The sequence below is a fragment of the Cervus canadensis genome, chromosome 21 (genome assembly GCF_019320065.1).
Source record: "Cervus canadensis isolate Bull #8, Minnesota chromosome 21, ASM1932006v1, whole genome shotgun sequence".
In the NCBI taxonomy this organism is placed as follows: Eukaryota; Metazoa; Chordata; class Mammalia; order Artiodactyla; family Cervidae; genus Cervus; species Cervus canadensis.
Window position 1 is genome coordinate 17,451,517 of NC_057406.1, and position 23,343 is coordinate 17,474,859.

A 23,343-nucleotide genomic window follows, 5' to 3' on the forward strand; every position below is an offset into this window, starting at 1 on the left:
ATTCTCCAGGCAAGAGTACTGGAGTGGGTTGCCATTTCCTTCTCCAAAGGATCTTCCCAACCCAGGGATCGAACCTGGGTCTCCCACATTGTAGGCAGATGCTTTACCATCTGAGCCACCAGGGAGGAATGTTTATAAAATGAAAGTTGGCAAGGCTCCAGAGTATTGAAGCTGCCATTATTTAATAGGATTAAAACACCTGATCATTAGGCTTTTCTATACTGATGTGGATAATATTGCCAGAAATACTTAGATTCCACAGTGCAGGTCCCTGAAAATGTGGGGGTCTCCTCTGTCACACAGCTCAGAGCAGCAGAACTACTTACTTCCTCGGGTTGGGGAGACTGTTGTTCTTTCACCTGGATAAAAGGAAAAAAGAATGGATTATTGTACTGAGTTAGTCTGAAAAAGCCATCAGGTTATGCCTGTCATTACGGGCATGTTGATCTCTCCCAGATCCCAGGAAATCAGGCTATTCCAGAAAGTGCTTCTGGATAAAAACTTGCACCTTCTTCAGTCCCAGCCCCAAACCTGGTCCTCCACTCACCAGGATGGACCCTGAGCCCCTCACTCACCAAAGCACCTCACACCAGCATCCTCCTCATGCTTGCAGTCGCTCTGCCCCCAGGGCTCCGCAGCACAGTCCCACAGGGAGGACTCCCGGCCCCCGCACCGCACCTCGTCCAGCCAGATGCTCCCGCTTCCAGGGCCAAACGCCGCGGCCCGCACGGCTTCCAGGGCCGGGCCACAGCCCAGCTGCTGACACACCACCTCGGCCTCTGCCAGGCTCCAGGAGTCATCGCACACGGTGCCCCAGGAGCCGCTGTGCCAGACCTCCACCCGCCCTGAGCACTCGCTGTCTCCTCCCCTGAGCCGGAGCTTCTCTCTGTCTGAAAAGGCAGCAGCCCCTCCTGTGACTCCCCTGGTGGGAGGAAGGAGCCCCTGGGAGCCCTGGGGAGGGGGCGGGGCTGACGTACCTGTGCAGGGGGCAGCAGCTGGACAGCTCTTGGGTCTTCTTCCTGAAGAAGCAATGATGGGAAGTGCTGGATCAGGGACATCTGGCGGAGGTCTTGTCCCCAAATAAGATTATCTAAGGTCCTTGGCTAAGTCTAAATGTCACATGAAAACACAGGCTTCATAACCTAATGGACTGACTTCACTGCATCTGATCACCAGCTGAAATTACTTTAACTGTTCACTTATATATCACTCTCCACATCTACAAGAAATATACATACATAGAGGTCTAAAAACATACACTTACCTCTGAATGAAAGTTCCACTAGAGGAAAGTCCTTGCAAATATTATTTATGTTGTGTTTCAAGGTCAGTGCCTGGCATGCTGTATATACTCATTCAATAAATATGTATGAAGAACCTTCTCTAAATACCATGATAGGGACTTGATAAATATTAATTGAAAGAATTAACAAATGGAAAACCCAGTGAAATATAATTCCTTTAAATTGATGCTAATCAGTAAAAGAGTAAAACAAATATAAATTATTTGCCAAGGTAAGAGTTTGTGATAATAAATACTGTATATTAAAAATAATCAATCAATACATAAACATAGAATTAATTTATATTCAAAATTATACCTGTAAAAATTTTAATGGAAATTATTAAACAGATTTTAAGCTATTCTTATTTATCATTCAGTTTGACATGTGGGCAAGCGAAACTTGCTGTAGTAAGAGGAAACTCTTTAAAAAGGGAATAGATATAATAGAACAAGTAGAATTTGGAAAAGGTACACATAGCCATCAAGTAAGACAGATATGCAGGTCAAGAAGCAACAGTTAGAACTGGACATGGAACAACAGACTGGTTCCAAATAGGAAAAGGAGTACATCAAGGCTGCATATTGTCACTCTGCTTATTTAACTTTTATGCAGAGTACATCATGCGATATGCTGGGCTGGAAGAAGCACAAGCTGGAATCAAGATTGCTGGGAGAAATATCAATAACCTCAGATATGCAGATGACACCATCTTTATGGCAAAAAGTGAAGAAAAACTAAAGAGCCTCTTGAAGAAAGTGAAAAAGGACAGTGAAAAGGTTGGCTTAAAACTCCACATTCAAAAAACTAACATCATGGCATCTGGTCCCATCACTTCATGGCAAATGGATGGGGAAACAGTGACAGATTTAACTTTGGGGGGCTCCACAATCACTGCATATGGTGACTGCAGCCATGAAATTAAAAGACCCTTGCTCCTTGGAAGAAAAGCTATGACCATCCTAGACAGCATATTAAAAAGCAGAGACATTACTTTGCCAACAATGGTCCATCTAGTCAAAGCTATGGTTTGCCAGTAGTCATGTATGGATAAAAAGTTGGACTATAAAGAAAGCTAAACACCAAATAATTGATACTTTTGAACTGTGGTGTTGGAGAAGACTCTTGAGAGTCCCTTGGACTGCAAGGAGATCCAACCAGTCCATCCTAAAGGAAATCAGTCCTGAATATTCATTGGAAGGACTAATGCTAAAGCTAAAGCTCCAATACTTTGGCCACCTGATACAAAGAATTGACTCATTGGAAAAGTCCCTGTTGCTGGGCAAGATTGAAGGCAGAGGAAGGGGACGACAGAGGATGAGATGGTTGGATGACATCACCGACTCGATGGACATGAATTTGAGCAAGCTCTGGGAGTTGGTGATGGACAGGGAAGCCTGGTGTTCTGCAGTCTATGGGGTCAAGAAGAGTCAGACATGACTGAGTGACTGAACTGAACTGAATCAGAGACAGAAATGTTTGTGATATACTAAAGTAAATAAATCGAGAAAATTTTATATTGAAAGGACACAGAAATAATAAACAAAAGACTGAAAAATGCACAAAAGAATTGAAACTGAAAGAAATACAGATAATTCAAAACCACATAAGAAAACAGAAGTATACAAAGTATTTACCATAAAACATCAGAATCTGTACATTCTTTCCACGTGATCCTTTTAAATATCCTATCCTGTGCAGAGAACCACTCAGAAAATAATAGCAAAACCTCTGTGTAGCAGTTGCTCACTTTTAAGTCAGAGAATTCACCAGTTCTCAATTCATAGTGCTTTATTGTAGGAAAAACATCAATATAAGGTCTAATAGTTTAATACCCCTGTGACTTCAAATAGAAAAGACAGAGATGAAGAAAGAAAGGTAAGAGAGAGAGAACAAGCTTCTGCATTTGGAATGTCTAATACCATACTTAGCTGCAGATTTCAAGCCACTTCCAGCATATCATTCAAGGTGTACCTGAATAGAGTCTGTGTGTGTGAGAGACAGAGAAACAGAAAGAGACAGAGAGGAGAAATATTGAAAGAAATAAGGTGCAATGGTCTGAATATATGTCAACCCACCAACAGGTATTTATTTCAATACACTGAAATCTTAATCCCCAATGTGATAGTATTAGGTGGTGGAGCCCTTTCAAATGATTCTGAAACAGAGGAAAGTGAACACTTTTAAACTCTTTTTTATGAGGCCAGCATTATTCTGATACCAAGACAGGCAGGGGCACTACAACAAAAGAAAATTACAGACTAATATCCCTGATAAATACAGGCACAAACACCTCAACAAAACACTAGAAAACCAAATTCAACAATGCATTAAAAGTATCATACATTGTATACACTCATTGACATAAGTCACAGCAAGATCCTCTTTGACCCATCTCCTAGAATAATGGGAATAAAAACAAAAGTACACAAATGGAACCTAATTAAACAAAAGCTTTCGCACAGCACATGAAACAATAAATAAGATTAAAAGACAATCCTCAGAATGGGAGAAAATAACTACAAATGAAGCAACTAACAAAGGATCAGTTTCCAAAGTAAATAAGCAGCTCATACAGCTCAATATCAGAAAATAATAACAGCCCAATCAAAAAGTGAGCAGAAAATCTAAACAGATTCAAAGGAGACATACAAATGTCCAATAAACACATGAAAAGATGCTCAATATCACACAGTATCAGAGAATGCAAGTCAAAATTACAATGAGTATCATTTCACAGCAATCAGAATGGCCATCATCAAAAAGAAAAAATAAAAATTACAAACAATAAATTCTTGAAAGGATGTGGGAAAAAGGGAACTCTACTTCTTTGTTGGTGGGAAGATAAATTGATTCAGCCACTAAGGAGAACAGTATGGAGATTCCTTACCAACTGGTGTGGAGAAAAGGGAACCCTCTTACACTGTTGGTGGGAATGCAAACTAGTACAGCCGCTATGGAAAACAGTGTGGAGATTTCTTAAAAAACTGGAAATAGAACTGCCATATGACCCAGCAATCCCACTTCTGGGCATACACACTGAGGAAACCAGATCTGAAAGAGACACGTGCACCCCAATGTTCATCGCAGCACTGTTTATAATAGCCAGGACATGGAAGCAACCTAGATGCCCATCAGCAGATGAATGGATAAGGAAGCTGTGGTACATATACACCATGGAATATTACTCAGCCATTAAAAAGAATTCATTTGAATCAGTTCTAATGAGATGGATGAAACTGGAGCCCATTATACAGAGTGAAGTAAGCCAGAAAGATAAAGAACATTACAGCATACTAACACATATATATGGAATTTAGAAAGATGGTAACGACAACCCTTTATGCAAAACAGAAAAAGAGACACAGAAGTACAGAACAGACTTTTGAACTCTGTGGGAGAAGGTGAGGGTGGGATGTTTCGAAAGAACAGCTTGTATATTATCTATGGTGAAACAGGTCACCAGCCCAGGTGGGATGCATGAGACAAGTGCTCGGGCCTGGTGCACTGGGAAGACCCAGAGGAATCGGGTGGAGAGGGAGGTGGGAGGGGGGATCGGGATGGGGAATATGTGTAAATCTATTGCTGATTCATGTCAATGTATGACAAAACCCACTGAAAAAATAAATTAATTAATTAATTAAAAAAAAAAAAAACTATCATAGGACCCAGAAGTCCCATTACTAGGCATATACCCTGAGAAAATTATAACTCAAAAAGACACATGCACCCTAATGTTCATTGCAGCACTATTTACAATAGCCAAGACACAGAAGCAACCTAGATGTTCATCAACAGATGAATGGATAAAGATGAGGTACATATATACAATGGAAGCCATAAAAAGAAATGAATTCAAGTCAATTGTAGTGAGGTGGATAAACCTAAAGCCTGTTACACAGAGTGATATAAGTCATAAAGAGAAAAATATTGTATATTAATGCATATATATATAGAACCTAGAAAAACAGTACTGATGAACCTATTTACAGAGAAGAAATGGAGACACAGATGTAGAGAACAGACTGGTGGACACAGTGGGGGAACAAGAAGGTAGGACAAATTGAGAAAGTAGTATTGACATATATACGCTATCATATGTAAAACAGATAACTAGCGGGGATATATATATATACACACACACACATATATACACACATATGTAACACAGGAATATATATGGATAACACAGGGAGCCCCAGCCTAGCACTCTGTGTTGACTTGGAGGGGTAAAATGAGAGGGGGAGGCTCAAAATGCAGGGGGTTTATGTATGTGCATGTGTATATATATATATAATTATGACTGATTCACGTTGATGTACAATAGAAATGACAACACTGTAAAGCAATTATCCTCTAATAAAAATGGGAAAGGAAAAAAATAGGAAAGGGAATCATACATTGTAATGAAGTGAGATTTGTTCCAAAAATGGCTCAACATCTGCAAATTAATGAATGTGACACACCAAATTAACAAAATGAAGGATAAAAACTATATATCCTCTCAACAGATGCAGGAAAAAATTGAAAAAATTCAACATCCATTTATGATTAAAAAATCTTTACAAATTATGTATAGAGTGATCATACAAGAACATAATAAAAGCCATATGACACACCCACAGCTAACATCATACTCAACTATGGAAAGCTAAAAGATTTTCCTCTAAGGTAAAAACAAGACAAGGATGCCTACTTTTACTTCTTTTACTCAAAATAGTTTTGGCAGTCCTAGCCAGAGCAATCAGGCAAGAGAAAGAATATAAGGGTCTCCAAATCTAAAAGGAAGAGGCAAAACTGACACCACTTACAGATTCAATTCAGTTCAGTCACTCAGTCATGTCCAACTCCTTGTGACCCCATGAATTGCAGCACGCCAGGCCTCCCTGTCCATCACGAACTCCCGGAGTTTACTCAAACACATGTCCAGCAAGCCGGTGATGCCACCCAGCCATCTCATCCTCTGTCATCCTCTGTCATCCTCTTGTCCTCCTGCCCCCAATCCCTCCCAGCATCAGAGTCTTTTCCAATGAGTCAACTCTTTGCATGAGGTGGCCAAAGTACTGGAGTTTCAGCTTCAGCATTACATGATACTATATATAGTGGTGGTGGTTTAGTCACAAAGTCATGTCTCATTCTTGTGACCCCATGGAAGATAGCCCACAAGGCTCCTCTGTCCATGGGATTTCCCAGGCAAGAATACTGGAGTGGGTTGCCATTTCCTTCTCCAGGGGATCTTTCTGACCCAAGGATATAACCCATGTCTCCTGCATTGCAGGCAGATTCTTTACTGACTGAGCCACCAGAAAACCCTAAAGGCTTTACCAAAAAAAAAACAAAACACCTGTGAGAACTAATAAACTCAGTGAAGTAGCAGTATGCAATAGCTACATACAAAAATGAGTTACATTTCTATACACTAACAACAAACTGCCAGGAAAAGAATTTTTTTTTAATCTGGTTACAATTGCATCAAAAAGAATAAAATATCTAGGAATAAATTTAACCATGGTAGTGAAATCACTGAACACTGAAAACAGTAAGATATTGAAGAAGTCACAAATAAATGGAAAGATATCCTATGTTCATGGATTAGAAGAATTAATATTGTTAAGATGTCCAAACTAGCCAAAGCAATCTATAGATTCACTTCAATCTTTATCAAAATTTCAATGGAATTTTCACAGATGTGGAATAAACAATTCTAAAATTTGTAAGGAATCACAAAAAACCTTGAATAGCCAAAGAAAACTTGAGAAAGAAGAGGAAAGCAGAGGTGTCATGTTTCCTGATTTCAAACTATTTTACAAAGCTATAGTAATGAGAACAGTATGGTATTTGTATTATTGGCATAAAAATGAACACTGTGGTTAATGGGACAAAATAGAGAGCCCAAATAAACCCAAACTGATATGGTCAATTAATTTTTGATAAAGGAGCCAAGAATATACAATGGAGAGAGGACTGTCTCTTCAATAGTGTTGGGAAAACTGGAGAGCTACATGCAAAAGAATAAAATTAGACCATACACAAAAATTAACCCAAAATGGATTAAAAACTTGATCATAAAACCTAAAGTCATAAAACTCCTAGAAGAAAAAAATAGGAAAAACTCCTTGGCATCAGTCCTGGTGTCTATATTTTGGAGTTGACACCAAAACAAAGGCAACAAGGGCAAAAATAACCAAGTGGAACTACATGAAACTAGAAATCTTCCACACAACAAAAGAAACTATCAACAGAAAGAAGAGGTAACTTATGGAACTGGGGAACATATTTTAAAATTACATTCCTGATAAGGGGTTAATACATACATAAAAACAACTTGTACAACTCAATAGTAAAAAACAAAAACAAAAAAACAAACCCAAGCAATCTGATTTTAAAATAGGCAGAGGATCCTAATAGATGTTTCTTAGAGAAGACATACCATTGGGCAAAAGGTGCATGAAAAGGTGCTCAACATTACTAATCATCAGGGAGATACAAATAAAAAGCACAATGAAATATCACCTTTACATTTGATAAAATAGCTACTATCAAAAAGATAAAAAATAACAAGATTTGGTGAGGGTGTGGAGAAAAGAGAATGTGCACCATTGGGAATGTAAATGGGTGCAGCCACTGTGGAAAACAGTATTGAAGTTCCTCAAAAATTAAAAATAAAACTGCCATATGGTTGAGCAATTTCACACTGGGAATTTACCTGAAAAAAATGAAAACACCAGTGCACCAGCTAACTAATAAAAATAAATGAAATAAATAAATAAATAAAGCTATACACACACACACAAATGAAACCACCAACTTGAAAAAATATGTCATTGCAGCATTATTACAGTGGCCAAGCAACCTAAGCCTTCACTGCTGAGTGAATTAGTAAAGAAAATATGATTATATATACATACATATGTGTCTTCCCTGGTGCACAGTTGTAAAGAATTCGCCTGCCAGTGCAGGAGACACAGGTTCAATCTCTGGGTTAGGGAAGATCCCTTGGAGAAGGAAATGGCTATCCACTCCAGTATTTCTTGCCTTTGAAATCCCATGGACAGAGAAGCCTGGTAGGCTACAGTCCACGGGGTCACTAAAGAGTCAGATACAACTGAGCGACTAAACAACAGCAACATACATACATATATACACAGTCATAGAAGAGAAGAAAATCTTGCCATTTGCAATAATGTGGGTGGAACTTGAGGGCAACATGCCAAGTGAAATAAGTCAGACAGAGAGAGACCAATACCATATGGTCACAAATATCATATGTGAATTCTTTAAAAAAATAATAATAAATTCAGAGATGCAGAGAACAGTTTGGGGGTTGCCAAATGTATGTGGGTCTTGTGGGTGAAATGGGTCAAGGTAGTCAAATGCTAAAACTTACAGTTATTAACTAAGTGTATCAAGGGGATATGATGTATAGCATGGTAACCACAGTTAATGCTGTATTATAGCTTTGAAAATTGGTAAGAAAATATAACTTAAAGTTATCATCACAAGAAAAAATGTAACCATATATGGTGATGAATATACTAAGCCTATTGCAGTGATCATTTCCTAAATATACAAATATATAAGCATTATGTTGTACATTTAAAACCTAGAGGGGTGAGATGGGGTGGAAAGTGCGGGGGAGGTTCAAGAGGGAGCAGACATATGTATACCAATGGCTGAATCATGTTGATGTATGGCAGAAACCAACATAACATTGTAAAGCAATTATCCTTCAACTAAAAATAAATTTTTAAAAACTAATGTGAATCATATGTTGATTAAATTTTTTTTAAAAGCAAGGTTGGAACGTGTGGATTATAATATCTTTCCCACTGGCTCAGAGGTAAAGAATCCACCTGCAATGCAGGAGTGACAGGAGATGCAGTTTCGATCCCTGAGTCAGGAAGATCCTCTGGAGAATGAAATGGCATCCCACTCCAGTATTCTTTCCTGGAGAATCCCTTGGACAGAGGAGCCTGGCGGGCTCCAGTCCATGGGGTCACAAAGAATCAGACACAACCGAGTGACTGCACACATGGCACAAACTTCACTTTGTAGACTCGACTTAAGCCTATCACTATGGTTAAAAATTAAAAATCTCACTAACAACATAGTGCAGGGTTAGGACAGACACATAAAAAAAAGACAACAGTAAATCACCTGCACATGAGATATAGGCTTCCTCCTTTGGATAGCATGAGTTGTAATTCCAAGGGTCAGAAGGACACTCCCAGAGAGAGGTATCAGTTCTCCGGCACTGGATTAAATCTACCCACCGGGGTCTAGAACCTTCTCTAAGAGCAACAAAAGTGTTGAGGGTTCCACTGTCCCCACAGCCAAGCTGTCTGCAGATCACAGACACAGTGATGTCTTCCATGGGGCTGCGGCAGACACTGCCCCAGGTCCCGTTGTAGAAAACTTCCAGCCACCCAGCACACTGCTGGTCCTCGCTCACCATCCTGAGGGCCAGGAACTCTAAGGTTGAAAGAGAGGAAACAGGACACACAATAAGCATTCCACTCAGTGCTCTGGGTTTTCCTCTCTCCCAGAAATTGTGCACATACATCTCTGACCCAGCTGAGGAGATGTTCACTAGGTGACAAGACTGACATCTGTCTCCTTTTTACCCAACTTTGTCCATTAATATCTGTCTTTCTATTTCTACCACAATGATGCAGTAGATATGAACAGAGAGAGGAAGAGCAACCTGGGCACCTGCAGGGCAGGGAAGCTGAATCCTGCTTCCTGACAAAATCTCTAAAGAGCACGTGAAAGGGATGTGGGTAGTGGACAAGTAAGCAGAACAATGAACCCACAAATGTCTACATTCCAATCCCTGGAACCTGTGAATGTTTCTTTACTGCCAAAACTCACTTCAAAGATATGATTATCATAAGGACTTTTGGACTGGGAGATTAAGCTGGAATATTCTGGATTAACATAATAATAACACTTATTGTTTTATTGTAGATTATTGTAGATTCAGAAGCATGTGGAAAACTACAAAGGAAGTTCAGTCTCATTACATCCTTAGATCCACTACCCTTAAAAGTAGAATACTTTTCCTGTCTCTGACTAGAGGGAGATATGACTATAGATAATGGTTAGAAACAAGAGCATTGTTGTTCTAATGATGTATAAAGGGACCATTGAGCCAAGGAATGCAAGTGGTTTCCAGAAGTTTGAAAAGACAAGAAATAGATTCTTCCCCAGAGCTTCAGAAGTGATGTGGCCCTACTGATACCTTGGCTTTGGCCCAGAGAGATCCCTGCAGGACATCTAAGCTACAGAAGTGTAAGGAAATAAATATATGTTGTTTTAAACCATCAACTATGTGGTAAATTGTTACAGAAGCAAACGGAAACTAGTACCATTAGTTTAAGATCTTTGTATGGCAGGTAACTAAAGAGTGAGCCCTGCTTTCACGTGAAAACTGTAAGAAACGGCTCTACCAGGAAACACTGCTGAGAAGAAAGGACCAGAACCTCAGCTGCTGCAGGAGGAAGTGAAAACACCTCGTCTTCTCGTCTGCTGGAAAGTGAAGCTCCATGGGAGGAAGCTTCCTTCTCTGATTGTTTCAGCATCTCTCCTTCAGTACTCAGACTCCCGTTCTCCAGGGCCCCACCCTTCCCCCAGCCTGTGGACAATGTGGAGGGCAGACCTGAGCAGATGACCCCTGCGTCCTCCTTGTGTCTGCAGTCATGCCGCCCCCAGCCCGGGGAAGGGCACCTCCACACGTGGGACTCATTTCCTCCACAGTTCAGGTCGTCCAGCCAGATGGGCCCTGATCCTGCCCCGAAGTAAGCAGACCCTGTGGCATTGAGGGCTTGTCCACAGCCCAGCTGCCTGCACACCACGTGAGCATCGTCCAGGTCCCAGCCGTCATCACAGATGGTGCCCCAGGAGCCCTGGTCAAGGATCTCCACTCTCCCGGCGCAGGGACCGCCCCCGTCCACCAGGCGGAGCTGTCTGCTGTCTGAGGAGAGAGAAATGGGACAATGTGGGGTTGACCTGGGGAATAAGGGTCTTCTGTCCTGTGGGACCCTCACCTGAGCAGTAGGGGGCGCTCTCCTCTGAGGTCGCAGAGCCTGCTTGTTCTGACTGGGAATCATTGCACTGGGGCAGCACCTGGGTCTGGTTTCCTGCAGAAACAACAAGACCAGAAGGTTGTTGGGAGGGTTAAGCTAGATATAAAGTTACAGTAATTTTAGAATTCACCTTCTCTATGGAGAATTCTGCTTCTTACAGTGCCAAATTTTTTTTTTAAGTCAAGTGTTGCCCTAAGAATGAGTTGAATAAGGTTTTCTATCCCTAAACAGAAGAAGCAAAATAAAATCCTTTCCAAAGGATTTCTATAATTTTTCATCTACAATGTCTGTCATTAAAAGAAATATAAGTGAGTTCTCACGCAAAACCAAGAGGAAAAAGAGACATTAGAAAAAATTCCTCAGAGTATTCAGCTGCTAGAGTTACCTGACAGAGAATTTAAAAAACCATGATTAAAGTGTTCATGGAGTTAATTGACAAAATGGTGTATTTTAGTAGAAAAGTGATAACAAAAAACTCTGGAGCTGAAAAACTTGATAGCTGAAATTAAGAACTAAACAATGAGTGTAGCCAACACCCAAGATATAGAAGTGTCCTACTGTCCATCAACAGATGAATGGATAAAGATATGGTGGGCTTTCTCAGTGGTTAAGAATCCACCTGCCAATGCAGGGGACACAGGTTTGATCTTTGGTTTGGGAAGATTCCACATGCTGCAGAGCAACTAAGCCTGTGCACCACAAATACTGACCCTGCATGCCTAGAGCCTGTGTTCCACAGCAAGAGAAGTCATGGCAGTGAGAAGCCTGTGCACCTCAATGAAGAGTACCCCCACTCACTGCGACTAGAAAGATTCCATGTACAGGGAGCAAAGAAGACCCAGCACAGCCAAAAATATATAAATGAGTAAATAATTAACAGAGGTCAATGTGCACAGACTTACACAATGAAATTCTACTCAGCCACAAAAGAATGAAATAATGTTATTTGCAGCAGATGAACTAGAGAGTGTCATACTAAGTGAGGTCAGAGAAAGACAAGTAACATATAATATTATTTACATGTGGAGTCTAAAATATGACACAAATGAACTTATCTACACAACAGACCACAGATATAGGGAACAGTCTTGTGTTGCCAGGGGGAATGGGATGTGGAAGGAATGGAATGGGAGTTTGGAATTAGCAGGTGCACACCATTATATATAGAATCAATAAACAACAGGGTCATACTGTATAGCACAGGGAACAATATTAAATATTATTTGATAAACCATAATGGAAAGAATATTTAAAAATGAATGTATGCTTCCTCATAAAATCAGGGAATAAGGCAGAATGTTCACTCTCAACTCTTCTGTTTAACACTGTCTTAAAGTTCTGGCAAGTACAATAAAGCAAGAAAAACTAAAGAGCATCCAGACTGAAAAGGAAGAAATTAAATCTTCATTATTCACACAGAATGTGATCATTTGCATAAAAACCCCAAAGAATTTCCAGAAAAATTACAAAAGGACACTAATAAGTGAGCTTTCAAGCTCTCAATACAAAATCAATATACAAAAATCAACTGTAATTCTACATACTAGCAATGAACTACTAGAAATATAAAAATAAAATTAAAAATAAAATTTAATACCATTAAAATGACACACAGAAATAAATTTAACAAAACAAGTGCAAGACACATACTGAAAGCAGTAAAACATTACTGAAAGGAATTTTAAAAGATCTAAATAAATAGGGAGCTAAGGAGACACATCATGTTGTCAGCTTTTCCCAAATTTATCTATAGAATTTACACAATTCAAAAAAAAAAATTCTAGTAGGCTTTTTTGTACGAATGTATAGACTGTTACTGGGCTTCCCTGGAGGCTCAGTGGTAAAGAACCCACCTGCCAATATAGGAAATGAGGGTTCAATCCCAGGGTCAAGAAGATTCCCTAGAGAAGGAAATGGCAACCCACTCCAGTCTTCCTTGCCTGGCAAATCCTGTGAATACAGGAGCCTGGTGGGCTACAATTCATGGGGTCACAAAGAGCCAGACACAACTTAGCAACTAAACAACAACAGGCTGATACTAAAATTTATATAACAAAATCAAAGGACCTAGAATAGCCAAAACAGTTTTTATAAAGAAGAACAGGTTTTGAAGAGTCACACTACCTCATTTGAAGACCCACAGTAAATAAATAAAAGGAAAGACATATAGGACAATGGGAGAAAACAGAGTCAAATAAAGACCCAGACTTATAAGAGCAATTGATTTTTGACAAAGGTAACAGTATAATGCAATGGAGACAAGATAATCTTTTTAGCAAATGGAGCTGAAACAATTGGTGAAGAAGTGAAGTGAAGTGAAGTCACTCAGTCGTGTCCAACTCTTTGCGACCCCATGGACTGTAGCCTACCAGGCTCCTCCGTCCTTGGGATTTTCCAGGCAAGAGTACTGGAGTGGGTTGCCATTTCCTTCTCCAGGGTATCCTCCCAACCCAGGGATCGAACCCAGATCTCCTGCATTGCAGGCAGACACTTTACCATCTGAATCACCAGGGAAGCCCTGGTGGAAACAACTGGTAATCCAGCCTTAAAAAAAAGTCTCAAACCTTACTTCACCCCAAATATAAAAATTAACAAAAGTATATCATATGTAAATTGTAAGAGCTATAACTAGAAAAACCCTATAAAAAAATATAGGAGAAAATTTGTGTGACTTTATATTAAGCAAAGAATTCTTGGATAATACACAAAATCAAGAACCATAAGAGGATATTAATAGAATTGGACTTCATCAAAATTAAAATCTGCTACTCTTTAAACGTTCTCATTTAAAAAAAAAAAGAAGGAATTAAGCACAGATTGGGAGAAAATATTCGTAAAACATATACGATAAAGGAGTTGTATCTTTTAACACTGAAGGTGATATTAGCTGAGGTTTTGCATAAATGTCCTTCATCAAGTTTCAGGAGTTTCCATCTAGTCCTAGTTCGCTGAGTTTTTTGTTTTTGTTTTTTTTTTAACTCATGGGTGGATGTTGAATTTTAAGTAACTATTCTGCATCTATTAAGAAGTTCATGTAAATGTTTCTTTAACCTTTTAAAGGTGATGAATTATACTGATTTTTTTAATTAATTTATTTTAATTGGAGGTTAATTACTCCACAACACTGGTGGTTTTCACCATATATTGACATGAATCACCCATGAGTGTACATGTGTCCCCCCATCCTGAAGCCCCCTCCCACATCTCTCCTGACTCCATCCCTCTGGGTTGTCCCAGAGCACCAGCTTTGAGTGCTCTGCTTCATGCATCGAACTTGCACTGGTCATCTGTTTTACATATGGTAATATACATGTTTCAATGCTATTTTCTCATACCCTCCCACTCTCGCCTTCTCCCACACAGTCCAAAAGTCTGTTCTTTACATCTATGTCTCTTTTGCTGTCTTGCATATAGGGTCATCGTTACTATCTTTCTAAATTCCATATATATGCATTAATATACTGTATTGGTGTTTCTCTTTCTGACTTACTTAACTCTGAATAAAGGGCTCCAGTTTCATCCACCTCGTTAAAACGGACTCAAATGCATTCATTTTTATTACGGATTGGTTTTGAACAGTAAACTAACATTACATTATTACCTATGACGTCTGTATATCAGTGCTTTGGGAAAAAAGTCAATGTAATAAAAAAAAGACACATGGATTGATAATTATGTTTTTAAAAATATAATATGAGCATGTTGTTTGTTGTTGTTTAGTTGCTAAGCCATGTCTAACTCTTTGTGACCCTATGGACTGTAGCCCACCAGGTTCCTCTGTCCATGGGATTCTCCAGGCAAGAATACTGGAGTGGGTTGCCATTTCCTTCTCCAGAGGATCTTCCCAACCCAGGGATTGAACCCCCATCTCCTGCACTGCAGGCAGATTCTTTAATATGAGCTAGCAGGGAAGCCCAATATGAACATGGGGTCACACAAAATTTTAATAATGAAGCATAGGTTGAAAACTAATCAAGCTTATGGAAGAACTAATAGAAGATTTTTAAAATATAAAGTAGTAAAATCAAGAAAAAGAATATGTGTATATATATGACTGAATTGCTTTGTTATACAGCAGAAATCATTGCAACAACTGTAAATTAGTTATATACTGTTCTTAGTCACTCAGTCGTGTCTGACTCTTTGCAACCCCATGGATGGCAGCCCACCAGGCTCCTCTATCCATGGGGATTCTCCAAGCAAGAATACTGGAGTGGGTTGCCATGCCCTCCATCAGGAAATTTTCCCAACCCAGGAACCAAACCCAGGTCTCCTGCTTTGCAGGCAGGTTCTTTAAAAAAAAAAAAAAAGAATGAGTGTATCAGCCATTAGGTCAGCATAAGATAGAAATACTAAGATGCAATACTGGAGGACAAATAGTCCCCTATTTTAGAAGTGCAGGTCACATTGCAAGTGTCCTGGTTATATTGCTGCACAAAAAATTTTCCCATAAATCTTAGCAACTGAAAAAACAAATGTACTCCATTTTGCTCAATACTTCTGGATCAGTAATTTGGGGGCAGATTCAACTTGGCGGTTCTGTCTCGGGGTCTTTCAAGTGGTTGCACTTAGATGTCATCTGAAGGGTTTGACTGAACTACAGATACATAAGGAAATTCCTTAAAGCATTTTAGGAGTAAAGGGACACAATGTCTGCAAGTTAATTCAGAAGATTTTACATACTTAGGGGTAAATGGGGCAAGAGAGGAAAGAGAGATAGAGAAAGAATATTAAAACAAAATGCCATTATTAACAGTGAGAAGATCCACATAAAAGTCATTTGGGAATTTTCATATTATTCTTGCTACTTTCCTGTAAGTCTCAAATTACATCTAAATAAAAAAATTAAAATGTGAAAATAACCCAGAGAGAATTCATTCCTAATAGGTCATCACTAAAAGAAACACTAAAAACATAAAGGGACTCAGAGAAAACCTCGCAAAAGATGGTCAAAACTTCTGAGAGAAATTCAAGACCTAACTGAAAGGAAGAATAGATCATATTAATGAATTGGGAAACTCAAAATTGTCAAAGTCGATCATCCTCAAATTTCTATGCATATTAAATCCAAACTCAAACAAAGTATTCATATTTATTTATTTATTTTTGGTGAAAATGACAAACTGATTTCAAAATTTAAACAAAATACGAAAGACCAAGGATAACCTACATAGTTGGCAAGAAAAGCAACAAGGAAGAGTTAAAATAAAGCAAATTCTGTAAATTAAAGTTATCCAAAATTACTATAAAGTTACAATAATTAATAAAATGCAGTATTGGTGCACAGACAGAAAAATGACAAAACAAAACTAGCTCAGCTGGTAAACAATCCACCTGCAATGCAGGAGACCCTGGCTCGATTCCTAGGCCAGAAAGATCCTCTGGAGAAGGGAATGGCTACCCATTCCAGTATTCTGGCCTGGGTCAGACACGACTGAGTGACTTCCACTTTCACTTTCATAGACAAATCATACAAAGAAACAGAATAGATAGTCTTCAGAAAGACTCAGACATACATGCCCTTCTGTTTATGACAAAGGTGGCATGCAGCAAAGAAAAAGTCTTCTCACAAAAAGATTTTGAGTCAATTGGATGTCCATATGAAACCTGACACTTATCTTAAACAGATAGCAATACCAGAAGGAATGTACAATTATATGCAAGAGAAAAGTAATTAAACTTCTAAAAAGTATTCTTGGAGAATGTTTTCATGATCTTGGAGTGACAAAGTTCTTTTCAAAAACATATAAGAAGCAATAAATGTACAGCAAAAGGTTAGTAAGTTACATTTCTCTAAGAACTTTTCTCAACAAAGAACACCATATGTTTAAAAAAAAGAAAATGCAAAGACCAAGGGTTAAACAAAAAATAAATAACATGTATTTGCACCAAAAGGCATTGTCATGGTAAATGGTAGCATTGTATTTGTAATAAACAAGAACTGGAAACAACTCAGATCTCTACCATTGGTCAAATGAATTAGTCCATGGTTATGTGATAATTAAAGGCCTCCTCTACAGTAATAAAAAAGAGTGAAGTGCTGCTAAAAACAACATCATAAGTGAATCCCAAATATAATGTTGAGTCCAAGAAATTAAGCGCAAAAGAAATCATATGGCATGATTTTATATAAAGTTCAAAAGCCATTAAAATACTCTATGGTAGTAGATGTTAGGTAAGCAGTTTTCACTGGAGAGGAGGGAGGGCATAGTTATGGGGAGGCAAGGGTGACTCTGTGGTGCTAGGAATCTTCTCTTTGTTGATCAGGGTTGGGGAACATGGCTGAAGTTTACACTTACTACTTTTACATTGTTTTCTGTGATTGTATGTAGACAAAAATGTTGCTTTAAAATATATTATTCCCAGGAGGGAACTAAAATGGCGGAGGAAAAGGACGGGGAGACCACTTTCTCCCCCACAAATTCATCAAAATATCATTTGAACGCTGAACAAACTCCACAGAACAACTTCTGATCGCTAGCAGAGGACATCAGACACCCAGAAAAGCAGCCATTGTCTTCGAAAGGAGGTAGGACAAAATATAAAAGATAAAAAGAGAGACAAAAGAGTTAGGGACGGAGATCCGTCCCTGGAAGGGACCCTTAATAGAGGAAGTTTCTAAACACCAGGAAACCCTCTCACTGGCGGATCTGGGGGAAGTTTTCGAATCTCAGAGGGCAACCTAACTGGGAGGGAAAATAAATAAAACCCACAGATTGCATGCCTAAAAACAACTCGCAGCAGCAAAGTACCCCAGACGCTTGCATCCGCCACCAGCAAGAGGGGGATGAACAGAGAGGAGGGGGCGGCATTGCTTAGGGTAAGGACCGGGCCTGAATGCCCTGAGGGCAATCGGAGGGAGCTAATGCAATATAACAACTTAAACTGTGGGATAGCAAGAGAGAGAGAATTAACCTGGGAAAAGCCCTAAATTTAGGCACTACCCGCCCTTTCCCAGAACAAAGGACTGAGCGAATACCTGAGAAGAGCTAGCCGGCTGCAAACCGGCCCATTCCCCGCCAGAGGCAGGAGGCAGGGGGGAGGGGGAGAGGGCAAACTCGGCCCCAGAGACAGCACCCCTACCAAACTGCAAACAGGCTTCCAGTCTCTAACCAAAGACTTCCTGAGATTCTGGATGGTCGACATCTGCCAGCAGGGTCGCAGCCAGAAATCAGCTTCCCAGAGGGACACAAGGCGTAAACTGAGGCTGGGACCGCGGAGGGGATAAGGCGCACTGCAGCGGAGGAGAGTGCGTTCATCAAGCTCCTGGCTGCCTGAGCTGCTCGGACGGGAAAGGCACAAAACGCAGGCCCAACCGAGTCTGCGTCTTTGTGGAGTACCCGAAAACCTGAATCTGAGCCGCTTATGCCTGGGAAGTGCACGCAACTCAGGCCCTGCTCCCTGTAGAGCAAAATGGAGCCTGAGCAGTCTAGACAGGGAAGGTACACACGCCAGGAGCGGGGGCAAACCCAGTGTGGCCGGAACACTGCGAGTGCTCCCGACACAGACCAGTGAGATTTGTCTGCAGTGCCCCTCCCTCCCCACAGCACGACTGAACAAGCGAACCTAAACAAGAGACCACCTCTGCCCGCCTGTGTCAGGGCGGAAATTAGACACTGAAGAGATCTGCAAACAGAAGCCAAATAAACAAAGGGAACCGCTTTAGAAGTGACAGGTGCAACAGAATAAAATCCCTGCAGTTAACACCGACTACACTGGAAGGGGCCTATAGATATGGAGAAGTGTAAGCTGGAACAAGGAGCTATCTGAAACTGAACCAAACCCACACTGCCCACAGCAGCTCCAGAGAAATTCCTAGATATATTTTTACTATTATTATCTGTTTTTTTAATTTAAAATTTTTTTTCTCTCTTTTTTTTAAGTCCTCTATTATTTCCCTAATTTTCATTTTTATAACCCACTATAACCTGGCCAAAAAAAAAAAAAAAAAGGACCCTATTTTTAAAGCAAACTTCATATATATTTCTTAAATTTTTTGTGTTTTTGTGGTTTTTTAATATTGTATTTTTAAGAGTCTAACCTCCACTCTAGATTTTTCATCTTTGTTTTTCAGTGTTTGATATCAATTTTGGACATTTAAGAATCCAACCTTCAGTACCCATTTTTACTCTGGAGTGTGATTACTAGTTTGATCACTCTCTCCCTTTTGACTCTCCTTTTTCTCCCCCAGATCACCTCTATTTCCTCCCTCCCCCTTCTCTTCTCAATGCAATTCTGTGAATCTCTGTGGGTGTTCTGGGCTGCGGAGAACACTTAGGGAACAGAGTACAACCTAGATCTGTCTCTTCCCTCTTGAATCCCCCCTTTTCTCCTCCTGCTCACCTCTATCTCGTTCCTCCCTCTCCTCATCTTCATGTAACTCTGTGAGCCTCTCTGGGTGGCCCTCACTGTGGAGAATCCTTTCACCATTAACCTAGAAGTTTTATTAGCAGTGCTGTATGGATGGAGAAGTCTTGAGGCTACTGAAAGAATAAGACTGAAATCCAGAGGCAAGAGGCTTAAGCCCAAAACCTGAGAACACCAGAGAACTCCTGACTACAGGGAACATTAATTAATAAGAGATCATACAAAAGCCTCCATACCTACACTGAAACCAACCACCACCCAAGAACCAGTAAGTTCCACAGGAAGACATACCACCCAAATTCTCCAGCAACGTAGGAACATAGCCCTGAGCGTCAATATACAGGCTGCCCAAAGTCACACCAAACCCATAGACCCATCTCAAAACTCACTACTGGACACTCCATTGCACTCCAGAGAGAAGAAATCCAGCTCCACCCACCAGAACACCGACACAAGCTTCCCTAGCCAGCAAACCTCAACAAGTCAAACATCCAGCCCCACCCACTGGGAGAAACCTCCAAAATAAAAAGGAACCACAGACTACCAGAATACAGAAAGGCCACCCCAAACACAGCAATCTAAATAAGATGAAAAGGCAGAGAAATACCCAGCAGATAAAGAAACATGAAAAATGCCCACCAAGCCAAACAAAAGAGGAGGAGATAGGGAATCTACCTGAAAAAGAATTTAGAATAATGATAATAAATATGATCCAAAATCTTGAAAACAAAATGGAGTTACAGACAAATATCCTGGAGACAAGGATTGAGAAGATGCAAGAAATGTTTAACAAGGACCTAGAAGAAATAAAAAAGAGTCAATTAAAAATGAATAATGCAATAAATGAGTCAAAAACACTCTGGAGGGAACCAACAGTAGAATAACAGAGGCAGAAGATAGGATAAGTGAGGTAGAAGATAAAATGGTGGAAATAAATGAAGCAGAGAGGAAAAAAAAAAAGAATTAAAAGAAATGAGGACAACCTCAGGGACCTCTGGGACAATGTGAAACACCCCAACATTCGAATCATAGGAGTCCCAGAAGAAGAAGACAAAAAGAAAGGCCATGAGAAGATACTCGAGGAGATAATAGCTGAAAACTTCCCCAAACTGGGGAAAGAAATAGTAACACAAATACAAGAAACCCAGAGAGTCCCAAACAGGACAAACCCAAGGTGAAACACCCCAAGACACATATTAGTCAAATTAACAAAGATCAAGCACAAAGAACAAATCTTAAAAGCAGCAAGGGAGAAAAAACAAATAACACCCTGGGGGATTCCCATAAGGATAACAGCTGATCTTTCAATAGAAACTCTTCAGGCCAGAAGGGAATGGCAGGACATACTTAAAGTAATGAAAGAGAATAACCTAGAACCCGGATTACTGTAGCCAGCAAGGATCTCATTCAGATATGAAGGAGAATTCAAAAGCTTTACAGACAAGCAAAAGTTGAGAGAATTCAGCACCACCAAACCAGCTCTTCAACAACTGCTAAAGGGTCTTCTCTAGACAGGAAACACAGAAAGGTTGTATGAACGTGAACACAAAACAACAAACCGAATGGCAACAGGACCATTCTTATCAACAATTACCTTAAATGTAAATGGGTTGAATACCCCAACCAAAAGAAAAAGACTGGCTGAATGGATACAAAAACAAGACCCCTATATATATTGTCTACAAGAGACCCACCTCAAAGCAAGAGACACATACAGCCTGAAAGTGAATGGCTGGAAAAAAATATTTCACACAAACGGAGACCAGAAAAAGCAGGAGTCGCAATACTTATATCAGATAAAACAGACTTCAAAATAAAGGCTGTGAAAAGAGACAAAGATGGACACTACATAATGATCAAAGGATCAATCCAAGAAGAAGATACAAGAATTATAAATATATGTGCACCCAACATAGGAGCACCACAATATGTAAGGCAAATGCTAACAAGAATGAAGGGGGAAATTAACAATAACACAATAATAGTGGGAGAATTTAATACCCCACTCACACGCATGGACAGATCAACTAAACAAAATTAACAAGGAAACACAAACTTTAAATGACACAATGGTCCAGCTAGACCTAATTGATATCTATAGGAAATTTCACCCCAAAACAATCAATTTCACCTTTTTCTCAAGTGCACACAGAACCTTCTCCAGGATACATCACATCCTAGGCCATAAATCTAGCCTTGGTAAATTCAAAAAAATTGAAATCATTCCAAATATCTTTTTGGACCACAATGCAGTGAGATTAGATCTCAGTTAAGGGAAAAAACTATTAAAAATTCAAACATATGGAGACTAAATAACACGCTCCTGAATAACCAACAAATCATAGAAGAAATAAAAAAAGAAATCAAAATATGCATAGAAACGAACAAAAATGAAAACACAACAACCCAAAACCTATGGGACACTGTAAAAGCAGTACTAAGGGGAAGGTTCATAGCAATACAGGCTTACCTCAAGAAACAAGAAAAAAGTCAAATAAATAACCTAACTCTACACCTAAAGCAACTAGAGAAGGAAGAAATCAAGAACCCCAGGGTTAGTAGAAGGAAAGAAATCTTAAAAATTAGGGCAGAAATAAATGCAAAAGAAACAAAAGAGACCATAGCAAAAATCAACAAAGCTGGTTTTTTTTTTTTTTTTGAAAAGGTAAATAAAATTGACAAACCATTAGCCAGACTCATCAAGAAACAAAGGGAGAAGAACCAAATCAACAAAATTAGAAATGAAAATGGAGAGATCACAACAGACAACACTGAAATACAAAGGATCATAAGAGACTACTACCAGCAGCTCTGTGCCAATAAAATGGACAACTTGGAAGAAATGGACGAATTCTTAGGAAAGTATATCCTTCCAAAACTGAACCAGGAAGAAATAGAAGATCTTAACAGACCCATCACAAGCGCAAAAATCGAAACTGTAATCAGAAATCTTCCAGCAAACAAAAGCCTAGGACCAGATGGCTTCACAGCTGAATTCTACCAAAAATTTAGAGAAGAGCTAACACCTATCTTACTCAAACTCTTCCAGAAAATTGCAGAGGAAGGTAAACTTCCAAACTCATTCTGTGAGGCCACTATCACCCTAATACCAAAACCAGACAAGGATGCCACAAAAAAAGAAAACTATAGGCCAATATCACTGATGAACATAGATGCAAAAATCCTTAACAAAATCTAGAAAACAGAATCCAACAACATATTAAAAAGATCATACATCATGACCAAGTGGGCTTTATCCCAGGAATGCAAGGATTCTTTAATATCCACAAATCAATCAATGTAATATACCACATTAACAAATTGAAAGACAAAAACCATATGATTATCTCAATAGATGCAGAGAAAGCCTTTGACAAAATTCAACATCCATTTATGATAAAAAAATAAAAACCCTCCAGAAAGCAGGAATAGAAGGACCATACCTCAACATAATAAAAGCTATATATGACAAACCCACAGCAAACATTATCCTCAATGGTGAAAAATGGAAAGCATTTCCCCTAAAGTCAGGCCAAGACAAGGGTGCCCACTCTCACCACTACTATTCAACATAGTGTTGGAAGTGTTGGCCACAGCAATCAGAGCAG

At 39.5% G+C, this 23,343-nt stretch overlaps 1 protein-coding gene across 1 annotated transcript in view; it reads right to left on the bottom strand.

Moving 5' to 3' along the window:
* The window catches only part of LOC122423128, a 168,744-nt gene that overhangs the window by 4,849 nt on the left and 140,552 nt on the right, over window positions 1-23,343 (bottom strand). The window contains exons 30-34 of the mRNA XM_043439908.1: window positions 11,330-11,422; window positions 10,942-11,256; window positions 9,441-9,755; window positions 978-1,019; window positions 572-890 (exon numbers count right to left, since the gene is read on the bottom strand). Of these exons, the coding sequence (XP_043295843.1) occupies window positions 572-890; window positions 978-1,019; window positions 9,441-9,755; window positions 10,942-11,256; window positions 11,330-11,422 (1,084 nt within the window). The remainder of the gene's footprint in view (window positions 1-571; window positions 891-977; window positions 1,020-9,440; window positions 9,756-10,941; window positions 11,257-11,329; window positions 11,423-23,343) is intronic.